This window comes from Diceros bicornis, chromosome 18 (assembly GCF_020826845.1).
Source record: "Diceros bicornis minor isolate mBicDic1 chromosome 18, mDicBic1.mat.cur, whole genome shotgun sequence".
NCBI classification, from domain to species: Eukaryota; Metazoa; Chordata; class Mammalia; order Perissodactyla; family Rhinocerotidae; genus Diceros; species Diceros bicornis.
Window position 1 is genome coordinate 37397698 of NC_080757.1, and position 20825 is coordinate 37418522.

Sequence of the window (20825 nt, forward strand, 5' to 3'; positions counted from 1 at the left end):
GGGCGGGTCGGCGGCCGGGAGGGCGCGGGGAGCGACCGGGTGAGTACTCTCGCCGGCTCCCCCTCTGGGCCTTCCACTCCTCCGAGCGGCTGCCAGGGCGCCGGCCGCTCGCCTCCTCGGCCGGCCGTTCGGTGTCCCTCCCTACCCGCCCACAAAAGGTATATGATTCCCCAGGGCTGGGCACGCCTGGGATGGCGGAGGGGGGCTGAGCAGCGAGAGGTCACGCTAGCAACCTGTGGCTGCCGGAGAAGGCGGCTGGCGAGCCAGCGAACGATCCGGAGCGCAGAGGAGGTGGCTCCGGCGCGCGCGGAGCCCTTGCTCTTTATTTTTATTATGCATATTGATGTTAGTATTCTTCTCCGGCGCGCGCGGAGCCCTTGCTCTTTATTTTTATTATGCATATTGATGTTAGTATTCTTCTGGGCGTGAAAGTGAGAAGCAGCCTCCTGCTCTGGTGAAACCCGTCTTAGGAGTCCCTGATAAACCTTGTCCTCCACCCATCTCGGCTGGGGTGGGGGTGCGGTGCCTCGGTGGGATGGGCAGGTGGCGGCTCCCAGCGCGCAGAGGAGAAAATCTCCGCGCTCTGTCCCTAGGATCAGCCATACCCAGCCCCGCAGTGGCTCTGCCTCCCATCTCTCTCTCTCTCTCTCCCCCCCCCCCCCATCTCGGGATGCTCGGGGCAGCTGGGCCGCATCCCTTGTGAAGTGTAGAGCAGCAGAGAGGCCCGGTGGCCAGCCCAGCGGCCCTCCCAAAATTCTGAAAAGCCGACGAGTTGGACGGGTTTCAAAGAGCGGGCAAGTTGAGAAGAACAGGAGGTGGACGGTGGGGGAGGGGGCCTAGCCTGTTGGAATGGGTCGTGGAGCTCCTGACTAAGTGGCCTTTGACAAGACTGGGAAAGGTCCCTGCTTGACGCTTCTGGGCTGGTGGGGGTCCTACCCACACATTTTGTCTATGAGCCCAGGGCCAGACTCCAGTCTCCCTGGGTGCCCAGATGGGGGTCTGAGATTACCTATTGGACAATCTCTTGGCAAAGATAACAGCAAAATAATTGTGTTTGTGTGTGTGTGATTTTTGAAATATTCGTGAGTCCAGCCTGGCTGGGAGAGTGGTGGTGTTAGAAATCATGCCTGGAGGCCCATATTGGCAATCTAGACTTGGGATAGACCGTCTCTGGACCTAGTTGCTGGCAGGTGGGAGTTCTCCTGTGCACCTGCAAGGGTCCCAGGACTGGGGATGGGCAGAAATTTCTGGAGTGTAGTGGTTAGAGGGTTGTTTTTTTTTGTTGTTGCTGTATTTGTTAATGAAATTGTTATTCTTCTGACTTGCTCACTAGGGATGCAAGTATTTCTCGGACCTAGAGAGATGGGTAGGGAGTCGGGTGGGGAGGAGGCCTCTTCTGTGCACATTTCCCCTCACCCTGTGAAGGCCCTCAGCCTTCACATTCTAGGACTCAGTTCCCTCCAGCCCAGTCCTCTCTCCCAGCTTAGTAAATTGGGTGGCTACTGGGAGCCTCAGGAAGTTCGTTAGGAACCCCTAGATCTCCCAGATTTCCCAGATCCCCATTTTGGTCCCACTGCTAGCAACCCTCGAAGGTGGCCAGGTGAGAAACTTCAGACAGAAAGAACCTACCTGGGGCTAGGGAGGTGGGGAAAACAGGGTTCCTCCCCACAATTTGGGGATTATCCCCCTTTTCTGGCCCCAGGAGGTATGGGAGGTTGGGAGGGGCCGCAATATCATCTGGCTGCATCTTTTATGGTTCCTCATCGCCCTTCATTCGGAAATGAATCGCCTTTGATCTTTTTCTCAGGTTGTAAACGGAATTGCCCGTCATTAAATATCCGGGGCCCCATCTGCTTGGTCTCCTAGCATTTTTCTTTACAGCTGTTTCTCTCTTTTTACCATTGAATTTTTCCAAAAGGACTTTTATGACACCCCCTTCACACTCAGCTGCCTCTCCCTCCTCCCTTTGCTGAGAGGCGGCTTGGAAAATATCTAGATATTCGTTTGATCGCAAACTAAAGCCTGCGAGAGGCACGGAGGAGCAGATTGGGGTTTTGTTTTTCTTTAAAAAAAAATAAAAGTCCTGGGGTGGAGGGGAGGGGCGCGAGGGCACCCAGAAGGGCCTGATTCTGACTTCGCGGCAGCCTCAGGATGACCCTTCCTCCTTTTGTGCTTAGCTAATGTTTACATCTCATAATTCATGCGCCGCCGAGAGTTTCGCGGCGGCCGCGAGGTTCGCCTCCTTTGCGGACTGTTTGCTTCTATTTCTCTATAATAGAAGAGAAAGAGAGTTGAAAACCTTGTAATCCCAAGAATGGACCCGCAGTGTCTTTTCCTGTTCCCAGAGCTCAAAACTAGAACAAAACGAAATAAATTCCAAGCACTCAAACCACACCCCAAACGAAGAACGCACAGAAAGTAGGAGAACTGGAAAATGTCTGGGCCAAGAAGATCTGTCTGTCTTCTGTATATACCCTGTAGATCCGAATTTGTGTAAGGAATTTTGTGGTCACAAATTCGTATCTAGGGGAATATGTAGTTGACATAAACACTCCGCTCATTTTTTTTCCCCGAAGAAAATTTTTTTTTCTAAATGAGGACCATCCGGTGACTGACCACGCGAAGACTCCTTCCTCTTTCTTTCTTCCTCTTTCTTTTCCTCCTTCAACTGGTTAGAGATGGAGGAATCATCTACCTGAAATCTCCCCACGCCTTCACCCTGGAAGCCTTAATCCTTTTTCACTTCTCTTAATAGGTTAATGTTGTTGATGTTTTCATTTTATCTTCTCTCTCAAGCCTACCTATTCTCTGTTCTGGGCTCAGGGAGGTTTTACTGAAAATCCGGAAAAAAATGACTGTTGTCTTCAGTGTGCGAAGGCAAAGGAAATTCGCTTTTCAAACGGAAGCTGAGGTTGCCTTTCCGTTTGGGTTCAGAACAAGACGCCCTGGAAATACGCGATTACCAAGGGGTGTTATTGTGTGTGTGTGTGGGGGGGTCACCTCTAGGGCTCCTATCCCCAGCGTCGCAAGGATGTGAGATTTCTCTTCGCTGCGCAGGCGGCTGCATTAGCGGCAATTAGAACGTCTGGACGCGGTGGTTAGTATTGCTCCGGTGGTTCTGGAATTAGCAAATTGCTATTCAATGCGCTCTCAAAAGTTGCAGATTTTTTACTCCAGCGCTCATGTTCAGTGTGGGAAACCAAGTCGTTTCTCCAGGTTGGGCCGCGTGGAGTAAGAGGAGGAATGGATAGGAGAGGGGAACAGACGGACCGACTGACACAGCCAAACTAATAGCGCAGCTAAATGCGATTTGGAAGGCGAGGTCTCCCCGAATTAGTGCATGAATTTCCTATCGATCCGCCCGCGGTTCCATTCATCTCTGACAAGTCCCTCCGTGCACCCGCCTGCTTGCTCCCGACGCCTCCTCTCTCACTCCCTACCCCTCCCCATGCGACTGCAGAGAAAAGCCCCGTGTTCAGTGCCTCTCGCCCCCATGTGGGTTCCCCTGTATAGGCGGAGCCCCCAGTCCGCCCCTCACTTAACTCCCCACAAAGACGCCGCGTCCATGGGCTCCCTCCCGTTGTGAGGAGGGGATGGGGGCCTATGGAAGGCCGAGAATGCTGGGCGGAGGTGAGACAGGGCAGGAGGGGCTATGCCGGGAGCCCCAACTTCTGAGGGGATCCAGGGATTGCGCTCTGCCCAGCGCCCCAGCAGGCCCTCCGGTGACAACCTGATCGCTCGCTCTTGCTCTCTCTCTCTCTCCCTCTCCCTGATTCCGGAGAGAGGCAGGCGAGGAGGCGGTCGCCCCGCAGGAGCCCTATGTAAATCCTGGTGTTGGGTGGGTGGGGAGGGGGGGAGAGAAGAAGGGGAAATAAACCTCTTTGGCTGGAGTAGGGTCTGGGTGAGCAGATTTCCTTATCCGGGAATCGCAGGCGGGGCGGCCATTGGCTCCGAGGATCACGTGGGCCCCTAACTTTGTTCACTTGACAGTAAGTAGGAGGGCTTTCGGAAACAGGAAAACGAGTCAGGGGTCGGAATAAATTTTAGTATATTTTGTGGGCAATTCTCAGAAATTAATGGCTATGAGTTCTTTTTTGATCAACTCAAACTATGTCGACCCCAAGTTCCCTCCGTGCGAGGAATATTCACAGAGCGATTACCTACCCAGCGACCACTCGCCGGGGTACTACGCCGGCGGCCAGAGGCGAGAGAGCAGCTTCCAGCCGGAGGCGGGCTTCGGGCGGCGCGCGGCGTGCACTGTGCAGCGCTACGCGGCCTGCCGGGACCCCGGGCCCCCGCCGCCTCCGCCACCACCCCCGCCGCCCCCGCCACCGCCCGGGCTGTCCCCTCGGGCTCCTGCGCCGCCGCCCTCCGGGGCCCTCCTCCCGGAGCCCGGCCAGCGCTGCGAGGCGGTCAGCAGCAGCCCCCCGCCGCCTCCCTGCGCCCAGAACCCCCTGCACCCCAGCCCGTCCCACTCCGCGTGCAAAGAGCCCGTCGTCTACCCCTGGATGCGCAAAGTTCACGTGAGCACGGGTGAGTGCGTGGGCACCCCTTCCCCCTCCCGCCCTCGGCGCTTTACACCGAAGGGACCAGGAGGCATGGGGCGGGGGGAAGCTGGGGGAAGCCAATTGTCCCCGCTATAAACTCGCCATTGCCGGAGATTTACGGTCGCCTGTTTTCAGAGCCACATAATTACATCCCCCATAAATTTTTATGGCCCGGTGGGCCCCGCGCCTTTGAAGTCGGTTCCCCATCCTCTTTGCCATTCTCACCAGCGACTTTTTCGTCAGGGAGATGCAGTCTCAGTGAAGTTGGAAGTTGGGGAGGGGTGTGGGAAGTGGGGGAGGAGAAGGAGGAGGAGGTAATCTGTATTTAAGCGGAGAGTTGAGTCAACTCCCAGTATTTATTTTTCCCTTTCTTTCCTCTAGTCTGGCTCTTTGGCTCGAGAAGTAGGCAAAAGTTTTTGCTGGGGGCAGGCACAGCTTTGGAATCTGAGCAGCGAGGGTGGGAACTAACGTAAGAAAGGTTTAGGGAAGCCCCCCTCCCTCTTTCACCCCTCATTCTCCCATCCAGGGCCCCAGGCCAAGGGGGGAGAGAGGAGTGATTAAAACCTTGTGAAGATTTCTCATTCCTCCCTAACTCCCCTCCAGACATCCAAACAACAACATTGAGACAACACGACCCCCCAAAACTTTGAGGTCTCTTTCTCTTCCTGGGGTCCAGTTTTCTTCCCCTTTCGTCCCCACCCCCCTCTGGAAGAAGAAGAGGTGGCGGGAGTGGGAGGGAGGGAGACACTGTGCTAGCTGGAAGAAAGAGCTCTCCCTCCTCCCTTTCGGGGCAATAAAACTTTCTCTTTCTCCTTCTCTCTGTGTGTGTCCAGTAAACCCCAATTACACCGGCGGGGAGCCCAAGCGCTCTCGGACCGCCTACACTCGCCAGCAGGTCTTGGAGCTGGAGAAGGAATTTCACTACAACCGCTACCTGACGCGGCGCCGGAGGGTGGAGATCGCCCACGCGCTCTGCCTCTCCGAGCGCCAGATCAAGATTTGGTTCCAGAACCGGCGCATGAAATGGAAAAAAGACCACAAGTTGCCCAACACCAAGATCCGCTCGGGTGGCACCGCAGGCGCAGCCGGAGGGCCCCCCAGCCGGCCCAACGGAGGCACCCCGGCGCTCTAGTGCCCCCCGCGCCGGAACCGCGAACCTCGGGGCGGGGGTGGGTTGCGAGTGCTGGGGGTTTGGGGAGCAGATGCGGGAGGGGACCCTGGGGCCTGGGCCCGGAAAAGCCTACCTACCCTCCCCCCCACTTTATCTATTTACAAGAATAAACGCAGAGGAGGGGGAGGGGAAGCTTTATTTATAAAAATGACAATAGGGAGCCTGGCGTGGCCCCCCAGAAGCAAGGTTCAAGTCTCTTGCTTTCTTCCTTAAAAAAAAAAAAAAAAAGAAGGAGGAAGAAAGAAAAAGACAGAAAGAGGAATAGGAGGAGGCTGCACTCCTCATTTTCAGCTTTGGCGAAGATGGATCCACGTTTCATCTTGAATCACGCCAGGCCCAGGCCCATCTGTCTTGTTTACTCTGCCGAGGAGAGGACGGGCCTCGGTGGCGACCATTACCTCGACACCCGGCTAACAAATGAGGCCCGGCTCCGCCGCCGCTGCCTCTGCTACTGCCGCTGCAGGAAGACAGCCTGGATTTTCTTTCTTTGTCCCCCATTCCTGACACCCAGCGAAACCACCCTCTGACTGCCAGATAGCGCAGTGTTTTGGCCACGGTAACACACACACAACCTCCTCCTCCTCCTCCGTGCCCCTTCTTTGGGACACTGACTGCTCACCCTCTTCCATCGAGGGGCCGGGGTGGGGGGGCAGCAGGAAGGGGGTACGGGGAGGTGGGGGCAGCCTTGGCAACGCAGGAGAGGGCAGGGAAATTGAATCCAAGAAAGAAAGAGAGGCCCTGAGACCCAGGAGGGCCTTCCTCTGCAAGGTGAAGCCATCCTGGCAGGGTTAGGGGCCAGTTGAGTTCTGATAGCTGGGCACAGTCCTCTGGCCCATCTAGAGTTGTACAGCGGGGGCCTTCTTTCCTAGACTGAAAATGAATGTGAAATTAAGAAATAAAAGGTCACGCCCCTCCTGGTCTGGGAAATGATGTTACAGAGACCTCTCCCATAGTTAATCATTGTTGCATTGATTATTATTATTATTAATTATTATTATTATTTTATGTCATGTGCGTCCTCTCTCCTGTTCTCTTTCTGACATTCCAAACCAGGCTCCTTCCTAGTAGTGGGGCTGCCTGAGTCTAGAACCCTTTGTTGGCGTGAAAATTTGTGTCCTGTACAGAGTGACTATAGAAATAAATGTTTGGTTTCTCGTGACCAGCACGGCGTGTTTTTGTTGAAACCTTGCTGTAAAGATACAGAAGAATGCCACCCAGCGTATATCTTAAGCACCCCAGTCCATTCAGCCTCTCGTTGTATGTGGTTGAGGATTTTTTTTCAAAGGGTCTGATGGGAATTTCTGTCTCAGAGGACTCCAAATTGTGGTAGCTGGTTTGTTTTCCTTTTGGGGTGGGTGTGTTTTGTTTGGGGCTTTTAATTTTTTCCTTCCAGTCCAAAAATGGATTGAGAGGGCTGACTCCAATCCCTAATGGGGGGAAAATGTTTCATTGTAGGACACAAGAGGCTTAAGTATGGCAAAGCCTTTCATATTGTGATTTATTTGTCATAAGCAAATAAAATGCGGTTAAGCTGTCTCCTTCTAGACAGACGGCTCTTTGCTTATTAAAGTTCGAGAGAGAGAATTCCGCGAGGCCGGCCTCTTTCCTCCCGTGGAAGAAGGTACCGTTTCCTCTGAGGTGTTTAAGGCTTTAATGAGTCTAATTTTTTGCACAGATGTTTCTGGGTGTTTGCAGGTTTTCAGAGTATTTTTATATTACAAAGGAGCTAGCTGATGCCATAGCTCAAACTCTGACAAGCAAATAGATAATCAAGAAGACAAATGGCCTCTTTTGTGAAGCCCTGCTCCTGTATTAATTTTCATTTTCTTTCTCATAGAAAGTATCGAAAATACGACTGGGGACCAAATAGCTTTCTGTCTCTGAGGTCCCAGTCACCCCCAGAATGGAATGGGGGAAGGGAAGGGAAGGGAGTGCGGGTGACCCTCAGAAGCTCTGTCAGGCTTGGGCCGCTTGTGTGCAGCGCCCAAGAGAAGTTCTAAGGTCTGGGGGCTCCAGCCGCCGGGGCTCTGGCCCTGTGGTGGTCCAGGGTACAGCCACCCCGCCTCCAAAAAGCTGGGAGCTCTGGAGAGCATATGTGATTAAAAGTCGTTTTTCGGTCCCATCTCCCTTCAGAAAATAAAAATAGCCAATTCCCTCTGCACATTTTATTGTTATTTCTTTTGTGTTCCTCTGGTTTGCAGCGCCCGGGAGTTTGAGGCTGGGTAGGGCCCAGGGACAGACGGGGCCCGGTGTCCACGGCTCGGGAAAGGGCAGCTGAACCGCCCGTTTAAATGCTGCCGGGAGACTCATAAAAAATCGCCCCGGACCTGGAGGATGGAGCGGCAGCTTTGTTTCGGTGGAATCGCGGTGTGATGTTTAGCTGCCAGGGGATGCGGCCGTTCTTAGGAGAGGGGGGAAAATGTTCTTAAAAAGCATATGCCCCCCAAGGAATGCCTCTATAGAACCAAATCAAAGCTGCTCCTTGGAAGGTATGAATAGAATAAAAAAGATTTCTATGGACCTTACAGTTCACAGTCATTCTGTGTAGACAAGAGCTAAGAAAAATGTGAGAATTATACAGAAAACCATTAATCACTTCTTTTCTTTAAATACGTATCCTCTCTCCTTTGTTATTATTCAACAGCAAATCTCCGCAGACCGGCTGTTGGGGGAAAAAAGTGTTAGCCGTCTCTCCCGGATCTGCGAGGGGGAAAAAATTTGGAACCATAAAGTTGAAAACTTTTTTCTCTCAGTTTGGAAGAAGCCCTTCGTCATGAATGGGACCCGTGGAGTTCGGGCAAGAGGAGGGGAGAGGCGCAAAGGTAACAAAGCCCCTGCCTGGGCTGGCATTTTTTTTTTTTAATCGTTTTATGAGCTCTTTTTACAAGGGAAAGAAGAAACTCCTCCTTTTTCTTTTTCAACTATCTTCATGGAGGTTTTTATGGTGGATGCTTGGTCAGGTTTGCTGCCTTTTATGATGACTGATGCTTGGGTCAGAGGGAGAGAGAGGGGCCTGACACCTGGAGAGTGTTTGAACTGGTTGGGATGGAGGTGTCAGGGCCCCTGAAAAATCCCAGAGAAGGTTGTTCGTGAGGCAGCTCAGAAGTGCTTTTCTGGTTTTGGAAAACGCAGGCAGGCCTGAGAAGCCCAGCATGTGTATGTGAGTGTATATAGCAATGTGCACATGTAGCCGGTGTGTTCCGTGACTCTGCTTGTCTGCACTGGGGGCTGTGTCTCATATGTCTGTTTACCGGTGAGATGTTGTCACTGCCGCCTCCTGGAAAAATGGAATGCAGTTCTTGGATAGAATGCCCCAGCCTTGGAGCAGGGTATAGGTGGATGTCTTCGTTTTGTTTTTTCTTTTTGTATCTAGCTTGGGATTCTAGACAAATATTTGCAACTCTCTGGAGCAGGAAACTGCTCTGTTCACAGGCAAGGTTCGTTGACCGGAATCTTCCTCCTCGACTCTTCCCCCCTCCCTTCTTCCTGGAGGCTCAGTTTGGTTTTGCTCTCTTGGTTTGGGAGGTGTTCCCCCCTCTGGGGCCCTGCTTCTGAGGGTGAGGGAGCCAGGGGGCTCTGCCTCAGACCTGAATGTGCTGGCCCTTTTTCCCCCAGGGCTCACTGAGGGTTTGGAGGCAGGAGGCTGGCAGGAGAGAGAGTTCATGGAGAGGCCACGTTTTCTAGGCGATTAGCTCAGTATTAGAACCACAAAATGACCTCGGAAGCCCCTTGACCTCTCTGAGACTGGACATTGTGCTGGCTTTTGCCTCCTGCCCAGGACGGAAAGTCACACCTCCACAGGGAGGGGTCCTTGGGCTGTTGTGTGTCCCATCTTCTCCAGCCCCCTCTAGCCCCCAACCCCTTCTTTGCTATCTGGAATTTCTGAATTGTTTTTCTATTACTGTCCATTGAGGAGAAAAGGAGCAAAAATTTTAGCCGAGGGGTACAGCTGGGGAAGGGAAGTAGGGTGCTGGTCTGTCTCTGTGCAGAGCTCCTTCTCTCCCTCTGCCAGGCTCCAACCACCCGCCCGTGTCCAGTTCATCCCTCCTTCTTTCCTGTTTCTCTTGGAGGGGGCTGAGGGAAGAAAGACAAAGGGAGGCAGTATGAGAGGTCCACAGGGCTTCAGAAGGGTAGGGGAACAAGCCCCTGGGTCCTAAGGAGAGAGAGGGCTCCCCCTAAGAACAGTCCCTTGGAGGCTACTGTCTCTCAAGTTCTGATACCCGAATCCACAGCCTCTCAGCCCATTTTTCTGAAGTTTCTTTGTTTGGGAAGCTAGTCCTATAATCACTCTTGCCCACTTCCTATAATCCCCAATCCCACCCCAGCTTCTCACAGAGCCAAGGGAGTACTGCCCCGCCAGAGGAGCAAGAGAAAGGTGAGAGGGGGCAGTGCAGGCTGTTTTGATCATTTCTGGGGGACAGTCTGCCACATTAACCGAAGTTTCCAGCAACTTTTAATTTAAGAGATGGGTGGAGGTTTTGCTAAGAAGTGAACTCCAAACATAGAGCCTTTCCAAATCTGTACTCTACTGGCTATATCTTAAAAGTCCACACCAGCAGCCATCCTCTTAAGAGGAGATAGAGACAAAGAGACAGAGACAGACAGACAGACAGACTCCAGCTGGGAAGAGGAAATGCTTCCTTCTGGTTAAGACTAGGAGAGACAGAACCTTGCTGGGATGTGTGTGGGGTGTTGGTTTGCAATTTGTAAATTGTCTCCCGTAACTTGGGGACTCTGTCTGAGACAAGAAATAACTGGCATTGGTTGGTATCCTCTCCTTTGTCCCTGGGTGGCATATCAATGCAGGGGGTGGGGGGGGTGGGGGTGGGGGGGGCGGTGGCGGCCGCAGGCCTCAGGAAGGGAAGGGAGTGAGAAGAAAGGTGAGCTGGGCTTCTCCTGCACTGAAAATATTTGGGGCTCAGAGGAGATGTGCACCTATTATTTATAAGGGCAGATAACCAGTTGTGGGCCCTCTATAGGCCCAGGTGACAAAGATTTAGTTATGTGAGACTTCACAGGCTGCTGCCTGCAACGTGAAGATTAGGGGGCCAGAAAAAGGAAAGAGGAGAGAAACAATGGAAAGGGAATGTTGGGGTTCATTCAAGGGGTTCAGCCCCATAGGTGGGAACTGCGAGATCCCCCCTTTCTCTCACTCCCAGACTCCAACCTTTGCAAAGCCCAGCGCTACCCGAAGGCTCATCAGCTCGTCAGCCCGTTGGGTTCACCTCCTACAATTTCAGCGGCCACCCCAAGTCCTCCTAATCTTTTGACCTCTTTCCCCTCCAGGTCCCTCAGCAGACCTCCCCACTCTCCCTCCTACTTCCACTTGCCTGGGCAGACCGGGGCTGCCCCGTCCTGCCGGAGCCGAGAGGCAGCCCCAGCGCCCCTCTGCCCGCCTGTGGCGGGTCTCCCTGGGAAGCGGCAGCTGGGAGGGGGGTCTGGTTGGAAAATGAAGTTGGGAAGTTTCCCAGCGTGAGTTGAGCGCTGACGGATTTGTGATCAGCCATAAAACCAGCGCGTTTAGATTCGTAAATCAATCTCGCCTTTCTCACAGTATAAACGTTCGCTTTATCGGCAGCAAGAAAGCGCTCAGCTCGCGCTCGGGCACTTGTTTATTTGAACATGGACATTCCCAGGATCCAGAGAGAGTGTGGGCATTTTAACAGAACTTGCCCGGAGTGCCTTCGTGTCATTTTGCAGTTCATTTTCTTATCCTTAAAAATAATTTCTCGGTTTCAGAGATTGCTGTCTTCCCATGCTGCAGCAGATTATGTCCTCTCTCTTTGGCTCATATTTTTCTTTTAGACTTCAGTGGAGTGTTTTTCTTTGGGGGACTTTTTTAATGGATTTGTGGCCAGGACCTTGCAGGGAGCTGCCCTCACTGGAGCAGGATGAATTCAATACCAGTCTGTGTTTTGTAACTGGACAATCAAAGCGGACCACCCCCCTACAGAGTCTGGGCCCGCCTGCGCTCCGCCCGTGTGCCGGGAGCGGGATTCCGAGGAGGCCAGGCGAGCCCAGTGCCTTGGGCAGGGGCCGTGCTGCCATCACAGCTGAACCGTCCTGGGGCCGATACCAGAGGGGTGGCTGCTTCTTCCAGGGTTGTTATAAGGCAACTAGGTCCTCAACCTTCTCCCCATTGAGTTGCTTCTGGTTCCGACCCCTCCAAGCAAACCAAGGGCGGCCCCAAAGCCCCATGCTCCCCTAAACCCCATTTGTTCTTCCCGGGTCCCGCCTGCCCTCGCGGTGTGGCCAGGCTGCCTGCCGGATTGCTGCTGAAGATAAGGCTGGGAATGTGCGTGAGGGACTTCTTCAGGAATGTCTTTTCTGCTCCCCTTTGCAACTCCCCACACACACCGTGGCCAAGGACTCCACTTCTGGTTGTAACTGATCTGCTCGTTCTGGAGCCAAGCTGTTCATGAAGGTTTGGGGATGTTTTGTTTTGTTTTGTTTATATCTGAGAAGAAGGAGTCTGTGTACGTTTCTCTCTCTAGGCCCGGGGAATGGATTTCTCCTATCATCCCCGTGTTTAACCCTTTCATGTGCAGCCCCCCGCCCCATGTTTTTCCCCTTGATCAGTCTCCACTGCCTGCCAGTTGGAAGCTCAGGGTACTAACGCCTGGGAAATAGGGCCCCGGGGCTGCCAGGCCACTTCAAAGCCCCTTTCTTCCCTCTCCCTCTCTGTCCCTCCAGTGCAGATTTCCAGCTGTCTTCACTGGGGTGTTGGGGGTGGAGGAGACTGAGACAGGGTGTGACATAGGTAGAGACACTGAGTGTCCACTTCTTTTGTGTGGAAACCTTAGTCCGGGTCTTTGTCTCCAGAGTGTATTCTCAGTCGGTCAGTAGAATTTGGCCCCCTAGAACAGTAACAGCACAACGAGAAACAGTCCCCCTTGCGGTTATTCTCAACTCTGGGAGCTCCAGAGTCATCTCTTCACCCTGTCTCTTTTTTGCCCCTTCAAAAGTACCACAAAAGATCAAAAGGAGAATTAAAGCCAGAAACCCCATTCTTTACACACATATAACATGGACTTATGAAGTATTTCTTTCCAAGCTGGTCCTTTTAGAAATTGTGTCAATTATTTGGGAAAGGGGGAGTGGGTCCCACCAAAATATCCTACGAGTGAGGGAGAGAATGGAGTTGGGGGGAATCTTAATCTTAAAGGATGCTGAGAGAAGAACTGGCAGCTGAGAAATCCAGGGGCTTGAAGGGCTCCTCGCCCACCCCACCCCCACCCCTCAGACGCCCCTGCAGACTATTTCTGCACCTCCATGAACTAAGCAGAAGCAGGAGGAGAAAGGAGAGAGGAGAGGTGGGCTGTGGGTAAGTGTGTGTCTGGGGCGGTGTTAGTAGCTGTAGATATAGTAGGTATAGATGTGAATGTAGGAGAGAGAAGAGCTCACTACTATTCCATTGGTGGGTTGGGGGGAACCTATTTTGCAGGAAAATTTCTCCTCCTGAAGGGGAAGGTCATAGTGGTCCTTTGAGCCTGAAATTGAAAGACCCCCTTCCCCCTCCTGGTCACGTGATTCATTAAATAATTAATGCCGAGGTTGCAGAATAGATATGTATTCGTCAGGAAAATCGCAGGCTCGGTCTCCCCGTTTCTGACGTGCAATTCAACTGTCCTTTGAAAAACAAGCCTGTACCCCGAGAAAAAAAAAAGAGAGGGGGAGAGAGAGGGAGAGAGAGAAAAAGAGAGGGAGACAGCAATAAAACAGCCCCGAAGCCGGAGCCACACCGCGGGCTGGGGTATTGTAAGTAGAAGGGATTTCTCACTACCTACTGCGTCTTATATGTCCATGTAAATTTATTGTTTGTTATTAATGTTATTGTCGTAAAATGTGACAAATAGCCATCTTCATTTCCTGCCATTTCTCTTCACACGGTGCTCTGTGTGTTTATACCCATTGAGGCATTGCATAGAGATTTTAGGAATATTCCTCTTCTCTCTCGTGCTCTCCCTCTCTCTCCCTCTCCTCCAACCTTTTTCTTGATTTATAGCAATATGGGTGTCAGCTTCTCGGCCGGCATGCCAACCATTGTGCGTGTGTGTGTGTGTGTGTGTGGGCGCACGCGTCTGCGTGTGTTTGTGAGCAAGTTGTGTTGTTTATGGCCATGTCTTCGATAAATCATTTCTCACGGAAAATGATGTGGAAGCTGGGCTATTTCTGCGGCCGGGAGAGAGTCGCTCTCAGAGGCACTTCCTCCCTCTCTGCTCTGCTCCCAGGAGTTGGTTATTTCAGACGATTTACAGTAATATATCAGCAGTTAATATGAAAGCTCTATAGCTGGAGGTCTTAAATTACAGCATCTGTGATTATCAATTAAGGCGAGATTTGTATAAATTTGGTAAACCAGAAATGCCTCATTGGCATATAAACCCAGTCAAAGACCACGATCTAATATAAAAATTATATTTGCGAGCCTGATAGAGCCAACATTCCTGCGGCAGCAGACAGAGCTTCATTTTTCAGTGGTTCACCCTCAGGAGTTTGGCTGTTCCGACTCCAGCCGGGGGTAAAGAACCAACTCTGAAGGCAGAAGGAGCCTGAGGGCAAGAGAGGTGGAGGTGGAGGAAGAAATTACTGGAGTTGAAGGCAAAGATTTTTGTAATCGATGGAGACCCAGTCGAAGCTGTCTGCAATTGGAAGAGGGCTGGAGGGATTCGGTTTTAGTATTGAAGCTCAATCTATAGGAGTGATGTGTGTGGCAGGGTGTTGAGGGTGGAGAAGGAGCTACCAGAATTGGGGGAGACAATGGAGGCAGAGGGTGAAGGACAGGGAGAGAAGCTGCAAGCCTTGGCTCCCCACCCTCCTGGCTAACAAAACAAGGAAATGAATTCACACCCCAGTAGCCTTTCTTCGACCTCCTGAAACAAAGCAAGTTTCCTCAGCAGTGAGGGACTATGTGTGTTTGGGGCTAAAGCAGGGAGAAGTTCTCTAAGTTTTTCTAGCAAAGAAATGTTCCAGGAATCAGGTGATCCCAGAAAGTTTGAGAGTGTTCCAAGACATGGAGTGTGTTCCCCTCCCTAAGTCCCCACCCAAAGAGGGAGAAAACAGGGTGCAGATTGAGAAGGGAGAGCTGGTAACTTTCCCCTCGAGTTTCATGTGGGAGTGTTGTCTGTCCCCTTTAGGCTCAAGTCTGCTGGTCAAGAGCAAAGCCAGAGGTGGCTTCTGGGGACGTTCTGTGCTGCACCCCAAAGTTCTGATGGATGAGGGGCAGAGGGCCAGAGCCTTTGCCAAGACTGGTCCAGGCTGCTGGCTTTTCCTTCTCTGGCTGGAGCCCAGCCAACTGACTTTATAGCCACTGTTATCTGTGATATTTAACTCTGCCTGCTAGTGTAAACCTTTGAGCAGGAAAATTAGAGTGACGCCTTGCCTGGGTGTTAATTATTCATGGCATCAGCCTCGTGGAGTGGAGTGGCGGCTTAGGTCCTAGTCCTGGAGCATCCAGGAGCTTGCTCCCACACTCTGCTCCAAGTGGGCGCCGAGCCCCATCCTTGTTAACAGGCAGATTTGCGGGTGGTGGTGGGTGAAGCCTCCCAGTTTGAGAGTCTGGGTTGAAAAGAGCTTAGGGAGAGAGAAGGAGAAGGCCAAGACCCTAGGCTGGGATGGGTGGGGCGTTGCCTGGCCTGGATAAAAGGGACTGGGGAGAGTCTGGACTCAGGGGCAGCTGTGATGGGGCTGGAGATCGTGGGGAGGCGGGAGGGCTGGGGAGGCAGCAAAGAGACCTGAGGGATAGGTGTCTCCAAACCTTTCAGGCCCCCCCCATCCTTGAGTGTTGGAGAATCCCTCACACACACTGAGTGTGGGAGTTGAGTAGTTTCTTCTCCCTCACCTGGAAAGTGACAGGGTGTAAATATGGAGAGGGTGAGTTCACCTCCAAACCAGTGCTCCAGAGTTTAGGCCAGAGTCTTTGAATTCCTGAGTGGGGGGGAAGGATTACTTATTTGGAGAAGAGGAGAGACATGGAGAAGGAAGAGGGTAGAGTTGTGTTTCTAAGCTTCCGAATTCAGCCTGTTTTGGAGGATGCGGAACAAAAGGGGGAGGCTGAAGGATTTGCTCTTTGGGACAGGCCATAGCTCGTGGGGAGAGCTGGGAGCCAGTCCTGCAGGCCCCTACCCCTGTGTTTCCAACTCCTCCCCGCTTCTCCCTCTCCCCTCCCCCTGCTGCCTTTGCCTATGACGTGGAGGTCTGATCCCCCCTCTTTTCCTCTCCATTCTCTCAGCCCCCTTCGGGTCTTTGTCTCTTCTGGCCCTGGGGATACCCCCTCCCCTTCCCTTTCCCCAACTCACACACAGACTCTTCCCCAGGAGACAAAAGCAAGGAGACTGGCCCTCTCCTCCATTATCTTTTCGTTGCTGGCCCCTCGCTAAGTCTTCCTATGTGAGGCCTGATGCCCTCCATCCAGGCATATAGGCCTACCCCCCAAATCAGGAAGTCTGAAAAGACTTTGTTATTTAAAAAAATATATATATATTTGGTTCATTTAGCCATGAAGCACCCTGCCCCTTACCAGTTCTGCATGCACACCCCCTTTGCTTTTGTGCTGTTCAGGGGATGGGGGAGAAGGCATTTGATGCAAGGGGCTTCAGGAAAGCTGCTAACTCTGTCTTCTCCCCAGACTCTGCTGGTGTCCACTTTATATAATTATAGTCTTTATTCCAGTGCCTTTAAGAAGCTGGGCTGCCAATGCTTTCATGACCAGAGGAATTGGATAGAAAGGTGGGGAGAGAGAGAGGATGAAGCAAAGAGAGAGGGCCCCAGAGAGAGAGAGCAAACAGCAGGGTCCTTTTCTGAAGTGGGAAGTCAAGGCAGAGCCCAAGGAGAGGATGACAGGGAGAGTGGGGACAAAGGCCAGTCAGAGGGGCAGGGAGGTGATTCTAGAAGAAGGAGCCCCACAGCTTGCATGCGTACACACACATACACACAGAGTTAAGTGAGAAGAAGGGAAGTGGAAAGGAAACCACACACTTTGCCACCTTCTCTGTAGAAGAGAATGTCTCCAAGACAGAAGGGTGGATTTTCCCTGCAGAGGAAAGGGCCCTGAGGCCAAGGGCTCCATGTTGCCCCAAGGAGAGGGGCAACCTAGTAATCGAGCCCAGGAGTGATTTCTGGAGACACTCCTAAGTCCTTCGCAAGGCTCAATTCAAATTCACTTGAGACACAGAGAGAGGCAGAATGTGAGAAGACAAAGGGGCTGTGAGAAAGGGACAGAAACGACAGAGATGGTTAGAAAAAGCAGAGAGAGAGAAATAGGGGCAGAACGCGGAAAAAAAGCCCAACCCTCTGAGGGGGGGGGTTGGCTTGCACAGAGGGGAGAGAGCTGCAGGGTCTGGAAGCTCCTCCAGACTGTGCTCTCTTTATAGACAGCTGCCCAAAGAGGAGGCCATCCCAGAAGCAACTGCCTCTAGAGGAGGCCCTTGAGGGTGCTAAATCAGGTGTGAGGCAGCTGGGGTAGGAGCTGAAGTGTCAGGGAATGGCCAAGATGTCTTGGGCGCTTCAATCCCCTCTTCCACCACTACCACCAGTAACTTAATGGTTAGAATCTCCCAAAACAAAATTCCGCCATGAAGGAGGGGTGCTTGGGGTCAGTCCCTCACACCTGGACCCTAGGATCTTTCCTTGGCCTTTCTTCCCCTTCGTAGGTTTGTCTCCTCCTTCCCTCTTCAGGGACGGGAAAAGTTGATTTCCAGCCGCCTAAGAACTTTCCCTTTCATCTTCAATCCACATCTCCTCCCTTGAACCTCCAGCCTGAACAAACGGATGCTACCCTCACTAATCTCCTCCTCCCCATCTTTCAGGAAAGAAAAGGAAAAAAGGGAAAGAAAGTTCCTACCAGCCTAAGCATGGGAAAATGGAAAATGCAAACCTTTCTCGCCTCTCCAATCTCTCCCTCCCATTACCTCCTCCCCACTGCTCCCTCCATTGCGCACCCTCCCTCCCCCCTCCCCCGTCCTGTCCTGCCCAGAACTCTATCCCTTCCCCTCCCTTCTCTGCCGGGCTGGACATATGGAACCCATTTCGCTGGTGACATTGAAGAGCCGCCCGTGCACCCGCCTTCCGCCATGGCGCCCCCGGCGCTCTCCGCGCCTCGCCGTGCCCCCTGTCAGTCGCCGCTCCTCTCGCCTGGCAACTTGGCTCACTCTCAAAGCCCCGACTGCAGCTCGGTGCCAGGCCCGCCCAGCTTCTCGCAGCCCCAAGCGGGCTCTCGCGGAGGGGGAAGCCCCCGCTTCTCCGGAAAGGGGCGCCGGCCGCGCCCCGAGCGCAGCACCCGCGCGCCGCTCGCCGGCCCGCGGCCCCGAAGGCCGAACAAAGCCGGGGGCGGGGGCGAGCGCTTCCGGGCCTCTCCCCTCGCTAGGCGGGCTGCTCCGGGGCTGCGGGGTCTGAATGACCGGGATGCCGCCGGCCACGGCGCCCCTGCTGGGGCCGAGGGACCCGGGCCTGGCGGTCGGCTCCCGCGCGCGCCCCACTCCCGGCCGCCCGCTGCTGCCCGCACCCTAGCGGGAGAGCGCACAGGTAAGTGTGGGGAACTGAGCTGGGACGCCCAGGGCCTGGCTCCGGGTGCAGAGTAGGGGTGGCTGAGACCTCCTTCCTCAGGCCTCTCTCGGGTCAGGAAAGAGGCTGGATCCGAATTGTGGAAGACAAAGATGAGGGCAACTTATAGAGAGGCAGGTAGGGGCTGAAGGGGGAGAGGGGTCCTGGTGTGCAGGGCAGTGTGGAGGAAAGTGGGGCTGTCTGTGTGGGTGTGTGGACAGGAACCGGGTTAGGGGATGAGGAAGCTCTCCCGCTCAGGAAGGGTGTTGGAGGCTGTGGAGGGTTTTCCAGGGGAGTTGGAAGCTGTGGGTTGTGAGGGGCATCGCTGGGGTGGGGGGATGCTTGAGCCCTGCTCCCACAGTCCAGCTGCCACCATGGCAGAACCTTTTAGCGCCTAGCACGTTATCTGAAGCTGAAACTACAAGGGGTTGCGCTGAGGCCGGGTGTTAAACTGAGAAGTAGGAGAGGGGGTGATTTATGGCTTCAGAGAAGCTGTGTGTTTACTCCGTGCCTGCTCTGGAAACCAAAAACCAAACAGAGCAGAGGCGGGAGAAGCCCCTCTTCTTGGAGTGGGAGGCGATGCCAGGTTGATTCGCTGGGATTTATTTTCCCAGATGTGGGAGATGGTGGGAACCGTCCTTTGCAGGCACAGGATGTGATGGGTGTGTGTGAGGTGTAAGGACAGTGTGCAGGCATGCACACACGTAGGTGTGTTTGTGTATTGTGTGAGTGCATCTCACATTGGGGCGCATGTGTGCTGGGGTTGGGGTTTGTCGGGTGCACATTGCTCTGTGACTGGGCACGCCAGGAGCCAGGAGGGAGGCTCAGTGTATTCTGGTCTTAGTACTCTGGGATGGGGTAGCTCTGGACAGACTTTGCTGCCCAGTGCCCTCACCATGGATAGTGCTTGTTCCCGCCTGTGCTTTCTTTCGTCCCACAGCCATATGCAGCAGAACCCACTTGGCCTGGTCCCTGGCCCCTCTGTGCCATCTGCCCACGCCACCTGATCTTCACTTTGAACCTTTAACTTTGCCATAGGAGACTGAAGAATTAGTGAGCATGGCTGAGTGGGGAGGAGAGGGACAAAGGAAAAAAAAGGCCTGAGATGGTAGGGGAGATGATGGTTTAAGGCCAGGCCTTGGCAGGCATGGGTTCCACCATCACTGCTCAGATTCCCCCCGAAGTCTGTGCTTGGGAGGGGGCAAGTGAGCACAAAGGGGAACGGAGCGAGGGAGCCATGCAGGATGATGGGGGTGGGAGAAAAATATTTTGACCCTCAGATAGTTATTTCCGCAGGCCAACTGGTGGCTCTTGCATTTCTGTCCAGACGCCCAGCTTTGCCTGGAAATTGTTTTGCATTAAATTTTCTCAGCCGCAGAATTATCTTTCCTCGCCTCCAGCTAAACTTGCATTTTTCCACCAGACACTTGGGCCCCGCACCAATGAAATCTGAGAGGAAGCGGCTGGGCCCTAAGTGGCCGTAATTTAATTGATTTTATCATAAATCATCAACTTGATGAAGAACCCGAGGTTTCAGTGAAGTAAATTGATATTAATGGGAGTTTCTTGAAATGCAAACTCGTGGCATTGTTGGGGCATCTTGAGCTGGGGAGGTGGATTACATGCGTCCCAAGAGCAGAGAGCCTGGACCTGGAGCCCAGCACAGCTTTAGGGGGTAGTGAAAGCAAGCTGCGAGGGGCAGCTGCAGGCAGACTGATTTCTGTTGGGGAGCAAGGCAGAGAATGGAACTTTGTTGGGGAGGGAGCAGAGTCTGCTCCATGAACCCTGCTGGCCATCTTTGGAAGGCCGGTCTCCAACTGGGGGGAGGCACTGGGGAAGCTGGTAGGTGTGTGGGCAGAGTTGGGGGTCGGGTGAGAAGGCCAGGCTGGTACAATGGGTGCATTGACTCCTGGTTAAAAATTGCCAGGTTGAAGCCTTCCTCCTCTAATTATACAAATTAATTATTTACTGCTCAGCTTGCTGTGTCCAAAAATAGCAGTTTTGATTTGGTGATAAAGGTAGAGAAAAACCACCCCCCACACAGAAGAGCAGTAAAAACCAGTGCAGGAGCCTCCATGGAGGCAAGGAGGACCAGGAGTGGGGTTGGTACTCAGTAGCACGGGTGTAAGCATTTAAATCCAAGAGGAAATACTCTGCATTTGGCCTCAATGATGTCCATTATTGTCTGAATTCAGTTTATTACTGCTTATCGTCACTGGCTTTTACATCAGCACACAGAGAACCACAGACCGTCTGTCCAAAAAGGGACCTCAGAAGATCATCTAGCCCAACCCCTCCCCTATACACACACACACACACACACACACACACTCGAGCTCTGGCTTCACAGAAGGGGACACTGAAGCTCAGGGAGTTGTCTGCTTCAGATGACACAGCCAATCTGGACAGCATAAGAATTCAAACCTCCCGCCTCCCAAGCGTATCCCAAGTACATTAGACAAATCACTTCCTGGGTCTGGGCCTCAGTTTCCCTATCTGTAACAGTGGCAGGGTGGGACAGGACACTCTCTGAGTTCTCCCCAGCTCTGACCTTGAGTAACTTTCTA

The 20825-nt window shown here is 53.1% G+C and overlaps 1 protein-coding gene across 1 annotated transcript; it reads left to right on the forward strand.

Annotated features, from left to right (window-relative positions):
• The first annotated feature begins 4010 nt into the window (after positions 1–4010).
• HOXB4 (homeobox B4) lies at positions 4011–5679 on the forward strand. The gene is made up of 2 exons (XM_058559368.1): positions 4011–4533; positions 5381–5679. Exons 1-2 carry the CDS (start codon positions 4077–4079, stop codon positions 5677–5679), a joined length of 756 nt encoding a protein of 251 aa, XP_058415351.1. The 5' UTR covers positions 4011–4076.
• The last annotated feature ends 15146 nt before the right edge of the window (positions 5680–20825 follow it).

Bases quoted from the DNA above. Each gene is read 5' to 3' on its own strand.
- HOXB4 (XM_058559368.1), top strand. From the start codon at position 4,077: ATGGCTATGAGTTCTTTTTTGATCAACTCAAACTATGTCGACCCCAAG. The intron at 4,534-5,380 runs GTGAGTGCGTGG...GTGTGTGTCCAG, and splicing joins CAAAGTTCACGTGAGCACGG to TAAACCCCAATTACACCGGC.